This window comes from Branchiostoma belcheri, unplaced genomic scaffold (genome assembly GCF_001625305.1).
Source record: "Branchiostoma belcheri isolate BF01 breed outbred unplaced genomic scaffold, Haploidv18h27 scaffold24, whole genome shotgun sequence".
NCBI classification, from domain to species: domain Eukaryota; kingdom Metazoa; phylum Chordata; class Leptocardii; order Amphioxiformes; family Branchiostomatidae; genus Branchiostoma; species Branchiostoma belcheri.
Genome location: NW_017803843.1, coordinates 1,128,255 through 1,145,085, shown reverse-complemented (window position 1 = coordinate 1,145,085; position 16,831 = coordinate 1,128,255). Strand labels below are relative to the sequence as shown.

The following is a 16,831-nucleotide window of genomic DNA, read 5'->3' as shown; positions in this document are numbered from 1 at the left end:
CCGAATTCATACAAAACAATAACTAGACAATTACAGTGTTTTACGTAACACGAAATTATGCTGAGTTTTTGCGTCCATAGATTTACCGCTTGTGATACCTATTCTGCCAAGAGAGCATTTTACTGTGGACGCCCCCCCCCCCGCACACACTACTTTTAACTTACAATAGTTTTGCTACCAAAAAACTGTTACTTATCATCAATCACGACTTGCCACCAATTATAACGTCATTTTGAACTGTTTTATTCTGGTTAGGACGTGTGATACATTGTATACTGCATGGCACTTCATGCAAACGACGAACAGGTATAGTATACTCTCTGAACATAGTGTTTAAACGTGAACAAAAGACATACTACAGACATCTTATTTGCCCAACACGTACATGTGCAACATGTAGCCAGTCGGTTGTCGTTTGTAAATAAAAGCTGTATGAATATAACTTTAAAGAATAATTTAAGCTGTGGCATGATAAAGCTTAAGAATGAACATATATCACAAGCGAAGAAATAAAGCTAACGCCGAAAAGTTTGAACTAAACTTGAAACGTCGTTGTTGTCATGTGGGCGGGGCTCCTTGTTTGACCACGCCCCCTACACCGCCCTGCAGACTTCTGTTCCAGAATCTGAACTTGGAGAATGATTTTCTGTGTGATTGTCACTCCGCAGGCACTATTGCACAGGGCATCATTGAACCGGTACACTACCAACACTCACTTGTCGGGTTCTTACATTAAAGATTTGAAACTGTTTACGGTCTAAGACTGTTCCATCCACACATACATCATACATAGGCCCATTTACCAATGCCTATGGGTATAAATACTGTATCCACCAGGACACGTGACATTACAACAAGGGGCAAATATCTTAAATACACAAAATTTCATCATTGTCAAAAATGTAGTACAAATGACACATACATGATTAGACAGGAGTTCCTGAGATAGCAAAAAGTGAATCAATTTGTAGGACGACATTCCCTTCACTTACAGCAAGGTTGTCTCTGAGCAGAAATTTGCTCTCAGTACTTAACCAAAATAAAGGGTTTTAGATGCTGAAATAGTAGTTAAGACTGTCCGAGAAGGCGACAAGAACAACATACATCATCATAGCTAAGGGCCTCGTCAGAGACGGCTATCGTTAACAATTCCCTCTGTTGAGTCGACAATTCGTACATCTTAGTGAAAACATAACAAATCCTACATTGTACATGTCTCTTAGACATCTGCTTCCTCGAAGCGCAGACAAGCCAACGTGGTCTTTCGTGAAACTCGTATTGCACAAAATTGCCCTATGCCATGACAGGGACCACTCGTGGGGGAGGGGGGCTGCATAGATCCACTAACCGTTGAAGCGACAAGAGGGTCAAGAAAGCTTCTGTGAAGTTTTTTTCCGCGTGACGTGCAGAGGCAAGAAAACTGTGTTCTACGACCCGTCCAGCTCCCACATCCACACCTTACAAATGTCCTGCCACTGTTCGTTGACGGTGAACGGTCCGTCTATCGCCGCTGTCGAGACGTTTATACTCCAGTAGTCGAACCCCTTCAGGAAAAACGTGGTCTGGTGCGTGTAGGAGTAATAGGCGGCGTCCAGGTTGTTGGGCACGCCGGGGAACACCTCGCTGATTTCCTTGGGGAAGCCCGGACTCACTCTCTGCCGCTCGACTTCGTACTGGTACACCTGGAACAGACGGGGCATCTTAGATGGTTGGCAAAGTTAAGAGCAAATCTCACTTCTATGATCCCATTAGAAAAGGTCCCGCTATGTGCAGAGCATAAAGGTGGTGCCAATCTCCATTCCCTGAGACCCACAAGTAAAATGACTTTCCATAACTCACCAGGTGATCCTTGAAGAAGTAGGTGTATCCCGCAGTTCTGTTGTAGTAGACGGTGTCGATGTTGTCTGGGATGCCGGGAAACCCGTAGCTGATGAGGTTGGGGAAGGGGTTTCCGTTGGCGTCGTGTGTGTAGATCTGTTCCTGCTCGCTGTCGTACTCCCAATACGAATCACCTGAGAACAGAGAAGCATGCAGTCAAAGTTAGATCAGCATTACACAAGTCTTGTACATATTAGGTCCCATCGGAGATTTGTTTTAGGATAACTTTTTCATCGCCAATTCTTTTCTCCTTGATATTCTGGATGCTGCTCTACTGTCGTCTTTCAAACCCTCTCAATGGCTTCTTTTATCCTTTTTCTGGTTTTCATAAGATTATGACTGTGTCCTCATAATCAGAACCAGTACCGACATTTGAGTCTATTTGCTACCAGAATGACCCCAAAACGTATTTGTGGCTTTTTATTATCTTAAGGTGGAATGGGCAAACAAAGACGTGTTTGGATTTGGGCAAAGATCAAGATCCAGTTCAGGACCCACAAGTTGGTGCGAGTGCAGAGGGACAGTGGGCGAAGTCCTCAGCTCAGGTGAGATGTTAGGTACGTGGCTCCAACCATGTAGTCGGTCTTAAACTGGGTCAGCTGGTAGAGGTAATTTTGCTGCCATGACAACAAAATCATCACCCAAATTCTAAGACACAGGTCAGGCCATCCCGATGGACTTGTCTGTCTCAACTGCTGGGATAACTTGTGAGAGACGTAGATGGTACGACGCTCTTGGGGTGCTTTTTAGGTGTGTTTGCTGTGTTTGTGCTTATGTGTCTGTATATATGTGCCTTTGTTTGTTCGTTTGTTTCTCTATGTGTTTCGTCTTACTTTTGCTGTTTTTCTTGAATGTCTCAAAAGTACACAATTACCTGCAAAGAAGAAGAGGACGTCCCATGTCCTTGACCAGACGTGGAGGATCCCGTCGATCTGCCGTGCCGCGATGCCCTGCCAGCCCCCGCGGATCAGGAGGGGGTCTCCGTACCGCGTCCGTCCCTTGGAGTTCTCGTACATCCAGTAGCGACCGTCGGAGAAGAAGAAGGTGTTGTAGATGACTCCCATCATGTAGCCGTTCTCGTCTCGGTTCGGTCGGACCCAGTCGAACACGGTGTCGAACCGCTCTTCGCATTTTCCTGGCGACACAGTCAAGAGAGAAAATGTCATTTTAGGGCTCATTTGTTTGATTATGCACTTTAAGTCAACATTAACATACATGTACGTGTTGTCCCTTTACCAAAGTAGTAGTAGCAGTTAGCTGTACCTGTGGCGATGGCTTGGCAAAGGTAACCAGAACCATCTACAGAAAATACAAACATCCAAGGCAGTGCATTTCAGAATAGTATATTCGAGCCAACATTTCGATTTCGAATTATGACTGTGTACAAAAGCTATGTGTTGCTGCTAACAATAACGTTGTTTCGTTTGATTAACAAACAAAATGATATTTATTATCATATGATTATTAATACTCTTGCTTCCAAAGACACAGGACGATTAGTGTAAAGGTAGCGATTTAGGGACCTGGACCGTGCAACATGGAGAAACCTAATACAGTGGAGCAAGGGTCCAACGTCTGGCCTAGGCACATAATCAGTTAGGCAGTACGCATGTGCTCCGATATGCACCGTGGTGACACATGAATCCAGGAAAACATAGCCCAAATCTCTAACGCAAAGATTCCGGGGCGGAGGGTCACGTGGTGCCCGGCCTCGCAAACTCGCTCCCTCATGACGTCATCCGCCACCTGACACAGACGTTTTTATCCCTTCTCCAAACACTATCGATTCTTCACGTTAGTGGTAAAAACCTTTAATGTGGCGAAAATTGAAGCCCGTTGCCCGGAGCAAGCTCACAACTTGACAAACACGCGCACCGAAGATACCTCGGTGATTGATCAAGCGAAGATCGCGAAGAATCCACCTGTCGGACATGACGAGGTATCCAGAAGGTCTTGGACACCGGCGGAATGACGACATGAGAACCCGCGCAGGCTTGACGCTGATGAGCCGGGTCAGTCCTTATACACGGCATTTAATGGTGCGCAAACAAGTAACCGTTTGCGATGTTACTACCAACATTGTTTTGTTATGTTGTGCGTGGTTGTAGTTGCCTAGCAGAGGCAATGTTTTGGGACAAATGTTTTCCTGTTGTCCAACCTCAAGAAGGTCATCCTGCTTCACACCTGTATCCAATGCCACCTGGGACGGGAATAACGACAATTCTTCCGTTGGCAGGTCTACTTTACATGACTAGAAAGATATGCTGAACACGTTCAAAGCTATATATAACGTTATCTCGGTTTGTTATGCTGGATTGCCAAATATAGATCGCCCGGTGCCTAACAACAGAAAACCTACGTTTCAGGCTTTCCCATTGTCGGAAAATCCATGCACTAGATTTGCAAGACTCTGCAATAACCCGTACGATAAAGGATCTCCGATAGCTCAGACCCCCAGCGGTGATATCAGGTTGACAGGTGACCCCGTCTGGCTAACAAAGTGCTGAGTAAACACCGTGGGTATTTCACAGAAGTGTCTTGGCTTGTTCGTGATGACAGTGATAGACGCATACTTTTCGGTCATGTTTTAAAAGTAAATTTCCCCACTTCAGATACTTGACAAGTAAATTTATTTTCCTATTAGCCCTTCATAAACCAAATGTAACTTATCATACAGCCTCATACATTTATACAATTACCAAGAGGCGAGAGGAAGTCGAAAAGACTAGACTACATTAGACGTTTATATATACATGTAACAGATATATGTATATGCATATATATATATGATTGTAATAATGTGACCTGTACTTAGCCCAGTGGGGCAAAAATGCGGTCTTAATTCATTCTACGTACAATACGGTCTTCATTCATTCATCTATCCATTCATTCATGACTCCCTCCGCTCCATGTACTCACCATAACCGAGCTCCTGCACAGCCCGTCTGTCCTCGGCGCCGATCTCGAAGTTGTAAGGCTGCGGCGCGTAGTTGGGCTGCATGACGGAGTTGGCCCACTCGTGATGGCCGAGCCCCAGGATGTGACCGATCTCGTGCACCGCTACCTTTGGAACGAAACGACATCATGTCACCACAGAAGAACATTAAAAAATGATCTAAATGATATCTGAGAAACGTCGGTCTGTCGTAAGGTCCTAGAGCTTGCCAGATAGCAGGCATAGAGGTCAGTCCACACATTGCTTCAATCAAACATGAAACAAAACGCTCTATCTATTACATAGCAGAAGTGCTAGTACCGTGCTTGTTAGCCCATCTACAGTCAGACCCGCTCGAGGCGACCACCCAGTGGACCCGAGAAACTAGTCTCCTTGGGCGGGTGGTCGGCTTAAAGAGGTGATCGCCTGGGCAAGTTTGACTGTACTTTTAATACTGTGTGTGTGATCATCGAAAAACATTTACAGGTGCTTAACTGATGCTGTAATTATCCATTAGTGTTCACAAATCACAATGATGTATCGCAAATAATAAAGATGTGTCTCCCCTCCTCCTACCCCCCTTCCCCTGAAGAAGACCGACCTTGAGCAGGCTGATGCCGTCCGGCCGGTTGACGGTGTAAGGTTGGATCTGGTCGTTGATATGGACCTCCGCAGCCTCGTCGAACGCATGCGCATATTCTTGTTCTTGGAACTCATTCGGGCAACCCAAGTGTCTCACTGTGAAAGGAGAAGAAGAATGAAACATGAAATGTTGGAAATATGTCAAAAAGTTGGTTTGCATCTACATGTAGTTGTCTCGGAGGACATGAGACTTTCACCCACCAGCAGTCACGCTCTGTCAACAGAGTGAGGAATTCTCAGAGTATCAGAGATTTTTTTTAAATATCAGAAAACCCCTCTATATCCTCTGAGCACCTTAGTAGTACCTAATGTTCACGGATGTGCACAGAAAGCTTTCTCGCATCAAATTGACTAGAAGCGAAAGCCTCTTACCCGCCGTAGCTCCACCCCAGGCTGAGTGACGGTCTGTGTGACAAAGTACAAAACATCAAGCCTGGGCAAAAATGCACCATCATTAAACTGCAGACGAATCCGTACGACCACACATTCAAACTCAACATAGACAGCAAAAATCTCCTTTTTATGGACTACCTCCTAGAAAGAGGGGGGAAAGACCATGGATGAGAATATAGTCGAGGCAGGGAAGTGTTATCAGGGTGGAGAAATCTGCTAGTAACAGGTTCACAATCTCGGGGACTGTGAAGAGAGAGTTGGAGAGAGACGTTTGTGTCATCAACGATCAGACATGTACATCGTAAGTAGGAGTTGAGAGTTTGCAACAAGGACTGTTGCCTGTTAGAGGTTGCCAGCACACAAGATTGTATGACATTCTTCATGTTTGTTTTTAATTTTCAGGTTTAGAAATGTAGAAGACATTTGCCTCCTAATCCCCAAATCAATACATTAGGACGTTTATGCTCCTTCATGCATCATTTTGTTATTTAGTTCACACTCGTAGCAGTCTTTCATACTCGAAATTTATCAGGTATTTGACGCAACAACTACGGAGCAGCCCTGTGATCAGCTGCGGCTCCAAAAATAGGATATTCGGCAGGAACACACACGACAGACATGCAACAAAGTTTGCTGGTAGTACGTCTGTGTTATACATTCCACCGAAGACGCCATATTGAACATGTGTGTGTTAATAACCTGTGTAACTAGTTTATCAAGACTACAATGTATAATCAGAGTTAAACCGTGACAGACAGTTGAAATGAGTCGTCGAGAAAACAAAAAACACTTTTGGATTCCCTGCTAACCGACAAGAGAGAGAAGAAGTCACGCCATACGAGAGAAGCGCCACAGTCATTGGAACCACTTTGGGTACATCACCATCGAACTATCTAGAACCTTAGGTCTAATGAGATGTAAACGGAGTGCCCACATGAGATGGCTTATTAGCCATACCAAATGCTCTAAATACTAGTGACGTAAGTCAATATACATGTACTACTTTAGGGTAAAATATCCACCCAGTTTGGCTAACTTAACGAAGACATAAAAACTCACCCCTGCCAAACGCCAGGTTGACGTCCACCTCCTCGATGTGCGAGACGTGGTCCGGTCTGAAGAGCGGCGGGATGACCTCGCTCCACATCCGAAAGGCTTGCTGGATCACGGCGAGCTGGAGGTCCGCGTCCAACTGCGAGCTGTAGCCCTCTCCCAACAGCCTCCACGTCACGTAGTTATTCACGAAAATGCCGCGCTTTTTTCTCCTCTCTTCCTGCCTCTCCATCCACGTTTTCAGGACGCTTTGACGCTTTCTACTGCTGCCTGCGGAAGCATCTTCCGTGGCCCGCTTCTCTACGTGAACAGTTGCATTATTAGACGTCGCGTTTGTATCGGCAAAGGAATCGCTTGTGATGTTAGACGCCGCTAGCGGCGCCGCTTTCGTGCCGTTTTTGGCCAGCGTGTGATCGGGATTGCCGCATCTCGGCTCGTTCATTTTATTCCTGGTCGCGTCGTCCAGCACGCCGGTGACGGTGAGGTTGTTTGCCTGCTGAAACTTTCTGATGGCCTCCTTGAACTCCTCGTCGTCCACGCCAATCGTCGGCTCGCCGTCTCTCCCCATGCCCTCCACCTCCTCCACCATGACCGAGGGGTCGAAGTCTGAGAATATGTCTGGCGCAACGTCCTCGGGTTCAAATATCGTCTGCCGCGACCGATCAAGCGTGGACTCCCAGTCTACCGGCTGGAAGTACCCCAGCCTCTCCAGGAAACTCTGCAGGACGACATCGCCGATAATTAGCTCAGAAAAACAACAGCAGACGGACAGATTCAGAACATATATGTCTATAAATGAAATGATTTCTTTCCGTTTCCTTTGATTTACCCTCCATACAGGAGCTAGGAAATATCACAGCATTGACATGATTTCCCTTCTATGGACCTACATGAGTTTGAATACATAATGCGCTGTTGCCACCATGCCAGCTCTGCCAGGTCACCATATCCAGGCTCTATATGGTGCCTTTTTTAGGTTTCATAGTCCGTGTTGACAGATGTGATCAATGATCTTCTCGTGTGGGCTAAGATTAGACCAAAAGTCTCTGTTTGTCGTGTTAAAGTCTATATCCTGGTGGGGATATAACACTACATAAAATGAACAATCCCCCAAGTAGTAGAGCAAACGATATTTACCCAGTGGTTCTTGCTTTCTTGGTAAACCACATATAAACTACATTTATTGATCAATAAATTTCGCCTGTCCTGTAAAGTACCGCCTTTCCACGCACGCTGACAAGTTGCTACGTTGCAGCAGCTCTACCAAACGTGACGGAATTGGCAAAAACACATACAGTACATCCCGGGTTTTCAACACATGTATATCTACAGATCTAGCGATCGTTATATAATCATGCCTCTTCCAGTAAAATGCGCCTAGCTGTCATGGAGAAGACTTGCAATAAGCAGCCTACCATTTGCGCTATGTTTACAGGCTTAGGTTAAGTCTTTCTGGCGAATTGTCAGTAGCAACCGAAATCGTGAACAAACATAAAAAGACGTCATAAAGATAGGTAAACGTCGTGCACATGGTTGGTGGGAGTATTGGCGTAATCATAATCTTCAGGCATGTATGGATAAGGCTTGTTTTCGTACGTCGTTTATTTCTTGCGTCTTTCAAAGGCGCATGTTTTTCACCAGCCGCCTCGCCAAGCACTTGAAAGACGCACAAACCGAGCAAAAGGTCGTCCGACACAAGCCCGAAAAACGATATCACTTTAGAGACATACGAAAACAAGCCGAAGTCATGCATCTGTTAGGAGGCGAGCGTCGCCGTACGTACCGCTGCGTCTCTCTCGGTGAGGATGGCGGGAATGTTCACCCTCCCGGCCGCGGGCATCGCGTGGCCAACCCCGCTGGCTCTCCCGCCGGGGACGCGGTCGGCCTCGGAGAACAGCAGGAACAGGGTGACGAAGGCGTACACATGGCGCAGCAGGCACGCCACTGTCGTCGTGAAGTTCGGCCTCCTCGGCGGCGAGAGCCTGCTTATTCTGAAGACGTTCATCTCTGATGGCGGTACGTACTCGCACTTGGTTACAGTGGTCGTCGGCAAATGTCTACTATGAACGCGTCGACTTTTGGGCCTGTTTTCCCAAGTCGAACTGGACGTAGATGACTACTCTCTCGGCCTAGAGCCAGGCGCAACCTCCGCCAAACTCCGGCGTGTCACCACAACTAATGGAAAACAAGAGATTGTGCCGTCTGCCGTGTGTTGACCGTTCTTAAATAGTCGCCCCCTAGCCGTGACGTGGGACCCAGATTCTATATATGGCAAGTTTCCCGACTAATCAGCAGTCGGCGTTTGACAAGGTGTGAGCACAACTACCGGTTATGATTACGGGTGAACTTTACACACTGCCATGGCATCATCGAGAAAGAATCTGATTACTCTAAAAGCAACGGAAACTATACACACGTACCTTATCATGCGTAAGATACAAATATGCTAGTCACATGGCAGAGATTTTAGATGACATGGATAAGCACCGAGCCTACGACTTAGAACCATAGGAAGCAATAAAGCATAGAGCAGAAGGCACGTCGACTCGGGGTGTAGCATCATTTACTGTCGTTATCACATCTGCATTTTAAAAGATGGTGTTTAAAAATCCATCTACTTCGCTTTGACAGTGTTTGTGTGTGTAAGTCTTACTCGGAATGTCCATGCCGTGTGTCTAGGCACTACTCTCCCTCGATCAGGCGGTTGAGACTAGCGTAGACGTACGCACAGTTCTGAGCCGCTAACTAGCTAAAGGTTGAGTACCTACTCACAAAACGATAAACCGCCGTCATATCCAGGCTCCCAGACATGACCCTGTCATCAAAGTCTCACACTGGGAACACTCTCGCCTCTCTGTACAAACACCCCCATACTCCAGTAAGCCTCTTGAAACAAAGATAGCCGTATCATAATCGTGGCTTTATTTGTCTTCACAATTAAGGTGTGATATGGGCTTTCCGTGTGATGTGGCAGGGCGCGACGGTTAATGTTTCACTCTCCTGTTTCGTGAAGGTGGGACCGCAGGATGGTAGCGAGCTGTGAGAGACTGGATGAGTAACGTTACTGAACGGAGGATGAAATACATGTTACACACTGTGGCGCAGTCGTCGCCCGCATTGGTGAAAAGGACAGCGTCAATGTACAGCAGAAGTTGCTAGCTACTTGCCTCCAAGATCAAGAGAAGACATATGAGACAGAGGCGTCTTGTCAAGAGACGGTTCTAGCGCGCAAGGTTTAGGACACCAGGTATGCTGCTGGCAAACAATTTGTGTTCCAACCTATGAGCACACATCGCATTGCACAGTACGCTTATGGCACAAACATAGTCTTTGTCAAAGTCTAAAATTTTAAGAATTTTAAGGTTATGCGTACGTCCCTTTTCATTAATGTGGGGAAATTTGGATGAACGTACTTTGCAAATTTGCAAGAACACACCTAGCACGTGTGAAAGTGCGCAAGAAATGATGCGATGAAACAGCAGATCATTTCTCCAAGCGAGGTACTAGGAGTAGCCATGTTTCTGACTTTACGCAGAAACGACTGCTGAAGATTTCGGCCAAGATTACGAAAGAGAACGTCGTAACAACGGAGAAATGCACTGTGTAAATGACTGGACTGACCTTTGATTCCATCGGTGACGTCACGTAAGATCCAGCCGTTTGGACGAAGGTCAGGGCTGGTAGACAGCGCAGATACGACACTCGCCGGGAAGTTTGTTACCGCTGCTGCAAACGGTAACAAAATACCGTCCGTCCGTCGACATCGTCTGTGGGACGCTCGCAGACAGTTAAAACAATTCTTGATGACGAATTCTCCTGAGCCTATCAAATCTTGGTCTATCTTATCACACTAGATTTAAGAAATGACTTTGTCTTACATTGGATGAACGCTTTTACTCGTTGGGTAAAGATGACCGTGTCTGTCTGAACCTCTGCCCAACTATTTGGGCACATGTGGGATTGCAAGTTGGGATTGCAATGTCAAGGTGTGTCGCTAGAAGACGTGGTGGAATAAAGGTAAAGTGTAGAATTCATTCTTCACTGTTGCTAAATCTAACGTTCCTATCACAGAGCAAGGAGACACACATCAGGATTGATATTTTTGACCTGTTTTATTATTTTAGAATACTAGTATGCGATACACAACATTGCATGACGCTTTGTACAATCGATGAAATATAGAAATATTACTCTTCGAAATACAATTTAACAAAAGACATAAGACGTTTTCTTTGCCCAACCTGTACATGTGCAACATGCAGTCAGTCGGTTGTCGTTTGAAATAAAAGCTCTCTAGATAATATCTTAGAGAATAATTTAAGCTGTAATCTAATAAGCTTAAGAAAAGAACCCACAAGCGAAGAAATAAAGCTAACGTCGAAAAGTTTGAACTAAACTTGAAACGTCGTTGTTGTCAGATGGGCGGGGCTCCTTGTTTGACCACGCCCCCTACACCGCCCTGCAGACTTCTGTTCCAGAATCTGAACTTGGAGAATGATTTTCTGTGTGATTGTCATTCCGCAGGCACTATTGCACAGGGCATCATTGAACCGGTACACTACCAACACTCACTTGTCGGGTTCTTACATTAAAGATTTGAAACTGTTTACGGTCTAAGACTGTTCCATCCACACATACATAGGTATTCTCGCTCATAGTCCTGTCCTTTGTACAAAAGAGACCTTTAAATCACTCATAGTCATATACGATAACAGACAAATCTATACACAGCCCTTCAGAAGGGGGAACGAGCCTTGCCCACTCTCAATCATACATACAACTTTATCATTTCCCCCGATATACACCCCGTATTGTACACTTCAACACCAACAGTGCATCTACCCCTGTGATCCAATATGGTCCACACAATCTGTGGTTGTCACTCCCGCTACAGTCCCCACGGTGTCCCCGGGTCACACACGTTCTAAACCATGACCCACTGGGCTCACCTGGACTCGTGCGTGACAATAATCCCCCTCTCTCCAATATCGATCACTATAAATATCATATCCATTTGAACGTGCATTATCACAACAGGGAGGCAGATATTTTAAATATACAAAATACATCATTATCAAAATATATGTGGTATAAATTACGCGTACATGATTACAAGTATTCCTGAGATAGCAAAATGTGGGAAAGGCGACCCATCTCAATCGCCTGGGGCTCAACTACGTCCTTGCATCTATTGTTGACCTTTTTCACCTACAAAATTATTTTTTTGGAAAACTTCGTTTTTCGAACTAAAATGCTTTTGGATAATGTAATCGTGAACCTAGACTTTTACTCAAGGGCACTCAAAGAAAACACACCGTAAATACCTGTGGGTAACAATCCTCATCAGAGACAGCTATGAGAGACAATAATCTTCATTTTTGTAGAAACTACTCACTGGTTATTAAAGAAAAACTATATAACTCTCCATGAGACAACTGAGTATCCTATCAACTTGACCGATTCCTTTGTGAAACCTGTATTGCACAAAAATGCCCCATACTAGGACAGGGACTGAACAGGAGAAAGTTCCTTGCTTGGCCCGGGCCTCTCTCAGAAATCATGCAAACGAAGAGCAGTTTATGTTTTGCAGTGACCAATGAAGAATGCAGCTGGATTTTGCCACAAGAGAAGTTTTTTTTCTAAATCGGAACCAGAAGTATAATATAGAGGAAGAGGTCTGGTAGTTTGCATGTAATTCCGAAATTGTACCCTAAGGCCTTCTTTTTGTACAGTCTGCGGAGGGTAGACTGAACAAAAAGACTGCACAGATGCTCCAATCTTTCACGAAAAAAACAGTACGAATAACATTTCTCTCGAACTTTTTTTTCACGTACGCTTGTAGCTAGTGTGCAGCGCAGAAATGCTCCACTAATAGTCCAGATGCCGCATCCACACATTGCAGATGTCCTGCCGCTGTTCGTTGGTCTTCATAGGCCCAACTATCGGTCCGTTCGGGTAAGCTATTTTCCAGTATTCCAATCCCTTTATGAAGAACGTGGTCCCGTGCGCGTAGGAGTAGTAGGCGGCGTCCATGTCGTTGGGCGCGCCGGGAAACACCTCGCTGATTTCCTTGGGGAAGCCCGGACTCACTCTATGTCGCTCGATTTCGTACTGGTACACCTGGAACGGAGAGCAATGTCGTTATAAGTACACATCCAAAGTGACAGCGTCATCGCTACCTAAAAATAATAATGTGGGTAACTCCGCCAATGATACTGTTGTTACAAGTAGGAAAGAAAGAGAAGTACTCACCAGGTTACCCTGGAAGAAGTAGATGTATCCCGTGGTTCTGTTGTAGTAGACGGTGTCGATGTTGTCTGGGATGCCGGGAAACCCGTAGCTGATGAGGTTGGGGAAGGGGTTTCCGTTGGCGTCGTGTGTGTAGACGTGGTCCTCCTCGCTGTCGTATTGGTAGTAGGAATCACCTGCAAACAAGCAATACATGGCAGCATGTTAAGATGGGCAGCAGCTTTCTTAAACAGGGATAATTTACAATGTACGTTTTGTTTCCTTCGTGTACGTTTGTACATCCTAGCTTTGATGTACTTTTGTACATCCTAGTTTCATCTATCGTCTATTCTCCCTTCATTCATTCCTTTTCATCCACAATGGAGTCCTTTTCCATCATTTCTCCGTCCGTCCTTCTCCCTACGCGTCCATCTTCTCTTTACGTCCATGTATCTTTTTTCTTTGCTTATTCACACTCTCAAGCTCACCGCTTATATATTATGTTGTCATCAAAACGAAGGACATTAATTACAAAAGTTTTCTTTACTACTTCTCTCAGATAGGCAGATCTCATTATCATTTCTTTTACTTACGTTACAAATATACGCATCAAATCATCAAGAAATTGAAATCTTACCTGAGAAGAAGAAGAGGGCATCCCAGGACCTTTTCCAGACGTGGAGGATCCCGTCGAGCTTCCGTGGCGCGATGCCTTCCCACCCCGCCCCGGTGATGCGGGGGTCTCCGTACCGCGTCCGTCCCTTGGAGTTCTCGTACATCCAGTAGCGACCGTCGGAGAAGAAGTAGGTGTTGTAGGTCGCTCCCAGCATGTAGCCGTTTTCGAACATCGGTCTGACCCAGTCGAACACGGTGTCGAACCGCTCTTCGCATTTTCCTGTTGTCACGGGTAGAACAAAAGGTATTAGCAACATCAGGAAAGTATCCTCAGCAAGCGTAACACAAGCAAGCGTAAGTTGGTATAATATGTGCTGGACGTCACTATATACTCTTCTTCTATCTTATGGTAAATATTTGCTAACGTCCTTACAGTTTCAGTTTCAGTTTATTTATTTAACCAGAAGATACACTCAGGTCATTTGACCTGTTTTTCAGGTAGATCTGGGTACAATAGAATGCAGAAACAATACAATGATAACAACACAGTACATAGCACATAATAGCCATACAGCAGTACAAATACAATATAATTACAATGAGTTTTTGAAGGCTGTTACAGTTCGTAGCTTTCTCTGTTCTATTGTGAGCTGGTTCCACAGCACTGGACCCTGGTACTGCAGGCTCCCTTTGTATGTGTTAATGTTTGCCGGTGGAACAACCAGCATGTGAGGGTCCCAATTTGCTAACTGGTTTACAGCTAACCTCGTCCGTCTGTTCAACATTGGGGGTGGCATCCACTTACACATTTCAGACAAGTAAGGCGGCATTTTCTTGTTTAGTACCTTAAAAACAGTCACTAGTGTGTTTACTTACGATCGTTTTCAAAAGTTGCACAAATGATATTGCATCCCCGGACCACACGTAGTGTTATGTATTATTAGTAATTTTAATAAATGATTTCTCGATCGGACCTCTTGTTTGAGACATCATTTCTTGTCTGCCAATTTAAGTGTACAAGAGTTAATAGCGAGTACTTATTTCAGTCCATTCACACAAATTCGAGAGGATTGAAACACAGAGCATAAACTACGGTGCCAAAACAGCTGTTGACTGTTCTGTTGGCGCAAATTCGTTAATACAATAAGTACGGGATCCGAAAGCTGCGTATTCGTGACGTATTTCCAAAGGGTTACTTATAGAGCGCGATTATTGACTTTTGGGTAAATACTATAGCTGTGACACAAAGGATTCTGGGCGGGGTAGGGAGACGGTGGCCTTACCACCCGCTCGATCGCTGATGACGTCATCATGCACCACCTGACACAACCGTTTCAGCCCTTCCCTAAACATTGCCACTAAAACTCGATCATGTTTCTTTTTCTGACTGGTAAAAATCGAACTAAGCACTTTGCCAGGGCTGGTGGATGACCCTCGTGCGCCAAAGCTACCGTTTCATTGATTAATCGAAACGGGGTGAAGGTTCCAAACCAAAGAATCGCCGGGTCAAGAGATGAGAGAACTAAAAAGGAAGCTCGAAAACCTACTAGTAGATGTTGATGCTCTACAATTTCCGTCGTCACGAAATGGCTAAAATATTCCTGTCGAAACACTACTTATGTCCTCTCCACAAATGTGACATTTCATCGCACATGACAAGAGTGTCTGAACTGATTTCCTTCTATAAAACATGACATCAACAATGACAGCGAACAGGGACATCTCACCCCCACACTTACCATATCCGAGGTCCTGAATCGCCCTCCTGTCTTCAGGGCCGATCTCGAGGCTGAGGTCGTCGGAGGGGTAGTTGGGCTGCATGAGGGAGTTGGACCTGAGCTGGTGGCCCAGCCCCAGGGTATGGCCGACCTCGTGCAGGGCCACCTATACCGGGAAAGGACGCAACGTTAGGTAAGAAGATAGGAGATGTAAAAACGTCAATGTCGGTAAAGACTCAAGTAAGTCGATCGGTGTAATATAGCCAGCTGCCGCCGCGCCGCGTGCCTGCGAAAGTGGCGTGTTACGCCGAAAGGCGGTTATACCGGCTATACAGATACAGATAAGTCAAGGGTCATCAAGGTCCCAAGTAAAGAAGTGAAGACTCAATCATTTAAGTACTCAATGTTTAATAATTATAAGTGTGACATTGGATGATACGTTACGAAGTCAAGCCATGTAAATATCAACAAAATGCAGACTGAAAGCCTTCCAGTTGTACATATATAATCCAAACCATCCCTCCGTTCCTCCCCTACTGCTGTAACAAACAAACAAACAAACAAACAAACAAACACACTGACCTTCAGGAGGTTGACTCCTCGCTGACCGGCGTCAGGGGTCCAGGGGACGTCGTCGTTCAGGTGCACACTCGCGTGCGCGTTGGAGAAGGCGTGCGCGTACTCCTGGCCCTGGAACTCGTGCGAACAGCCCAAGTGTAGGTGTCTCTCTGTTACATCGAAAGGAGAAAGAAAGGTTTAGTCTCTCTAGCGATGACAAATGTTGCAACATTTAATCCATTCAGTCGAGCACACAAGTGAATAGGTAGGTCACTAACGATTAAGCGCTTTGGGATTGAATTCAATTTTGCTACTGATGAATGTACAGCGTATTTCTGTCTTTATCGTTTTACGTGAACATGGGTGATTTACTTGTGTAGGACGATCCTGATATATCCACTATGGCCGTACTATTTGCTAAGTAGGCGAAAGTAAGGTACTTACGGTTATGTGCTCCACCGTACGAGCGGTCTGTGGAAGACAACAATAAGAAAAATTCATATTAGTATGACCCTTGGATCTTGGATACAAAATATATCACTCAAAAGAAAAATTCTTACTATCAAATAATGTGACATCAGGGACGAACCAGAATCGGAAAAGCAAAAGCAATGAAACGATGGGGGAGGGGGGGGTCTTTACAAGAATGCAGATATAGCGTACCATCAGGAAAGCAATAACGTATTAGTCTAGACTAGGTTCAGGTAAGGGGGGGGAATGTATTCGTTGGTGTATACCGTATGTGTTGATTAAGTTGGTACGAAAGGACTCACCCCTGCCAAATGCAATGATGATGTCCACCTCGTTGGCC

The 16,831-nt window shown here is 45.3% G+C and overlaps 2 protein-coding genes across 9 annotated transcripts in view; both read right to left on the bottom strand.

Moving 5' to 3' along the window:
• Positions 1–222: 222 nt before the first annotated feature.
• Positions 223–10,590, bottom strand: LOC109471152 (matrix metalloproteinase-21-like). The gene is made up of 9 exons (XM_019770412.1): positions 10,523–10,590; positions 8,685–9,076; positions 6,908–7,619; positions 5,828–5,860; positions 5,415–5,551; positions 4,798–4,942; positions 2,753–3,013; positions 1,840–2,012; positions 223–1,682 (listed from the first exon to the last, which is right to left on the bottom strand). Exons 2-9 carry the CDS (start codon positions 8,904–8,906, stop codon positions 1,428–1,430), a joined length of 1,938 nt encoding a protein of 645 aa, XP_019625971.1. The 5' UTR covers positions 8,907–9,076; positions 10,523–10,590; the 3' UTR covers positions 223–1,427.
• Positions 10,591–11,004: 414 nt separating this feature from the next.
• The window catches only part of LOC109471154 (matrix metalloproteinase-21-like), a 22,642-nt gene continuing 16,815 nt past the window's right edge, over positions 11,005–16,831 (bottom strand). For 7 of the 8 annotated variants that reach the window (XM_019770421.1, XM_019770419.1, XM_019770416.1 and 4 more), the window contains exons 5-9: positions 16,045–16,190; positions 15,484–15,628; positions 13,767–14,024; positions 13,154–13,326; positions 11,005–13,021 (exon numbers count right to left, since the gene is read on the bottom strand). In XM_019770421.1, the coding sequence (XP_019625980.1) occupies positions 12,770–13,021; positions 13,154–13,326; positions 13,767–14,024; positions 15,484–15,628; positions 16,045–16,190 (974 nt within the window). In that variant the 3' untranslated portion in view covers positions 11,005–12,769. Of the gene's footprint in view, positions 13,022–13,153; positions 13,327–13,766; positions 14,025–15,483; positions 15,629–16,044; positions 16,191–16,464; positions 16,492–16,831 lie in introns of all 8 variants that reach the window. The other variant, XM_019770414.1, reaches the window with a different exon arrangement.